General features: G+C 38.8%; 1 protein-coding gene across 1 annotated transcript; it reads left to right on the top strand.

The window, feature by feature from the left end:
* The first annotated feature begins 819 nt into the window (after positions 1-819).
* On the top strand, positions 820-2,852 carry UBTFL1 (upstream binding transcription factor like 1). Its single transcript, XM_050755552.1, has 2 exons — positions 820-826; positions 1,657-2,852. Exons 1-2 carry the CDS (start codon positions 820-822, stop codon positions 2,850-2,852), a joined length of 1,203 nt encoding a protein of 400 aa, XP_050611509.1.
* Positions 2,853-3,272: the final 420 nt, after the last annotated feature.

Here is a 3,272-nt window from a genome sequence, read left to right on the forward strand (position 1 = left end):
AAATGTTACTTTTCTCTTAATTACTCTCCTGTTATATTATTAAGTTTTTTTTAGGAGATTGATGAAATGACTTTTTTTTCTGATTTTTTAGATTAAAAATTCAATAACTTTCAAGTTTACCCTCTTAAGTTTTTCACAGTTTAATTTTTTTTATAAATTTTAATTTTTATTTATATTTTCATTTATTATGGAACAATTTTCCAAAAGTCTTTTTCACATAATAAATTTGATATATGAGTTATTATTTATTTTATCTTCTACCTCAACTATGGACTTGAATTACTATCCAATATTTTAAAACATTTTAATCTATGTATTGAGGCATTTGTGTTTTGAGGCATGTGACATTATAACTAACATTCTTCATACTTCTAGTGAATTCTTAATGTCATTCAAAGGCTACATCCTTCTATACACTACTGAGAATTAAAAATAGTTCTCAAAAATATTCTCACATACACAGAAACTCATTCTCAGAATTTCAACCTCCACTGGCATCTTAACTCTGTTCTCTTTCCCTTCTAATGCGTATTTTCCCCCGAAGGTCCCATGTTCCACTCTTTATGCACCCTCTATTTAAGATCTGGTTTAATTTCATGTTGTATGTAGTTGTACACAATTTTACTTAAGTGAGGCTTAGTCTTAGAATAGAAGATTATCCTAAAAAGACTAGTGAAAGAGATATGAGAATTTGGAGAATTTGTTGGGAAATCATGTCCCAGAGGAATTATATGTTCCAGAGGAATTTACTTTTTAGGTTGAAAAATAAAAAAGCAGTAGTCATCAACTCTGCCATGTTTTCAAGCTCTATAATGGAAAATGCCAGGTATTTTGGAGGCACTTTCTGAAGGAAGCTGAATTTTCACTGAGGCTTAAAGATGATGAACAGTTAACAAAACAAAATTGAAATGTTTTATAATTTTCATTAAATCCTTGATATTTAAAAGGAGAAGCAGTATGGTTCACAAGAAACCATGCATTCCCATGCATGGATCCTGAAGAATCTATAATTCAGTCTCATCACAGGTTCACATTCCCTCATAAAATGGTAACAGCTGGACGCATGTCTGGAGGAGCTCTTGGGCTTGTCCTATTGTATCTTCAACTTCTCGTCTGTACCTTTAGCTATGGATATTTGGGCTGTGCTTAGAAAATGGCCATACTCAGGGCACTGTAGAATGAACAGTCTTTCCCGTTTAGGCATTTCTCCTTCCACTTTAACTTTTGATCTGTCTTCAGGGCATTTCTGTTATATTAAGCTTCTTAAGTGAGTGGTCTGGTGTTTGTCTTATGCAACTCAATTTAAGAGTGGTTCACCTGAGATCTGGCAGAAAGCAGGCTGGGGTGGGGTGTGGAGATATTGAATATTGTGCATGTAGCATACGAAAGGCAAATACGGACTTTAATTCAGAAATGGGCAATGTTTTATTTATATTGTTAAGAGTAAATTAATTACACAAGGGACATATGGCAAATAGGGTGTAATTTCTTTCATTAATCCCAATGAAGCAGAGTAACTTTCCTTTCTTTCTCCTCAGAAATACAAAATCACACATACTGCAGGACTTCCAGAAAGAAATAATCCACTGACTCTTAAAAGTAAAGAACTCTGTGTTCTTGCTCTGGTGTCTACATAACCGTGATCTTAGAAGTAAGCCAAAGACATCAAAATGGCTTTGCCTAGAAGCCAAGGCCATTGGTCAAACAAAGACATCTTGAGGTTACTGGAATGCATCGAGAATAATCTCCCATCTGATGGCAACGGCACGTTCAGCTCAATTCAGTCATACATGGACTGGGGAAAAGTAGCTTTTAAAAACTTTTCTGGTGAAATGTGCAGGCTCAAATGGTTAGAGATTTCTTGCAGCTTGAGAAAATTTGGCACTTTGAAAGAATTAGTCCTGGAAGCTAAGAAATGTGTTAAAAATACAAACAAAAGTCGAAAAGTCAGGAACCATCCAGACTTTCCAAAGAGGCCCCTTACTGCTTATATCCGCTTCTTCAAGGAGAATTGGCCCCGGTACTCCCAAATGTACCCTGGGATGAGAAGCCAGGAACTGACCAAAATCCTGTCAAAGAAGTACAAGGAACTCCCAGAGCAGATGAAACAGAAATATATTCAGGATTTCCAGAAGGAAAAGCAAGAATTTGAGGAAAAACTTGCTCGATTTAGGGAAGAACACCCTGATTTAGTCCAGAAGGCCAAGAAATCTGATGTCTCCAAGAGGATTCAAACCAAAGTGCAAAAGAAGGTTCAGAAAAATATGGAAGAAGTGAGGTCTCTTCCAAAAACGGATCAATTTCTCAAGAAGGTAAAATTTCATGGAGAACCTCAGAAACCCCCCATGAATGGATACCACAAATTTCACCAAGATTCCTGGTCAAGTAAGGAGCTGCAACATTTGTCCCTGAGGGAGCGCATGGTAGAGATTGGCAGACGCTGGCAGCGCGTCCCGCAGAGCCAGAAGGATCATTACAAGAGCCAGGCTGAGGAGCTGCAGAAGCAATACAAGGTGAAATTGGATCTCTGGCTTAAGACTTTGTCACCTGAAAATTATGCTGCATACAAAGAATCGACCTATGCTAAGGGTAAGAATATGGCCATGACAGGAGGCCCGGACCCCAGGTTGAGACAAACAGATCCTCAGTCCTCATCAGCAAAGGGTCTGCAAGAAGGGTTTGGGGAGGGGCAGGGCCTCCAGGCTGCAGGAACAGATTCATCACAGACTACTTGGGTAAACTGTCATGTCTCCTTGGAACCAGAAGAGAACAGGAAGAAAGATGGAGAAGAGGAAGAAAGCAGTGACTCTTCAGACTGCAGCAGTGGAGAAGAAATGGAAGTTGATGTCTGAGGGCAGTGGCTCTAGTGCAGCTTCCTCAGATGACTTCTAACTGGGACTCCACCTGACTCAGACTCCACCTGACTCAGACTCCAGGGTCAGGCAGAGTTTTGCAACAAAAGCCCATTCGTGCCATCCATGTCAAAGAAAAGGGACTCTCCTTCTGCCTCTTTTTACTTCTTTTTTTTTTTTCTTTTCTTCGTTCCCCACTCTCCTCCCCTATACAAAGTAGGACAGGTTGGAAAGAAGCAACTTGGTGCAGCATTGTCTTGCACCAGGATTACAAACCTGGGAGGGACTCTTTGGGGAGAATAAATATAAGTTTGAGCCAATACTACCCTTATCCTTAAAAAACAGACAAATATCATCCCTTTCCCAAAGAATTTTTGCAATTAAATCTTCTGGAATGAAGCAATGGTTATGTGTAGGGTA

Source organism: Macaca thibetana, chromosome 14 (assembly GCF_024542745.1).
Source record: "Macaca thibetana thibetana isolate TM-01 chromosome 14, ASM2454274v1, whole genome shotgun sequence".
Taxonomy (NCBI): Eukaryota; Metazoa; Chordata; class Mammalia; order Primates; family Cercopithecidae; genus Macaca; species Macaca thibetana.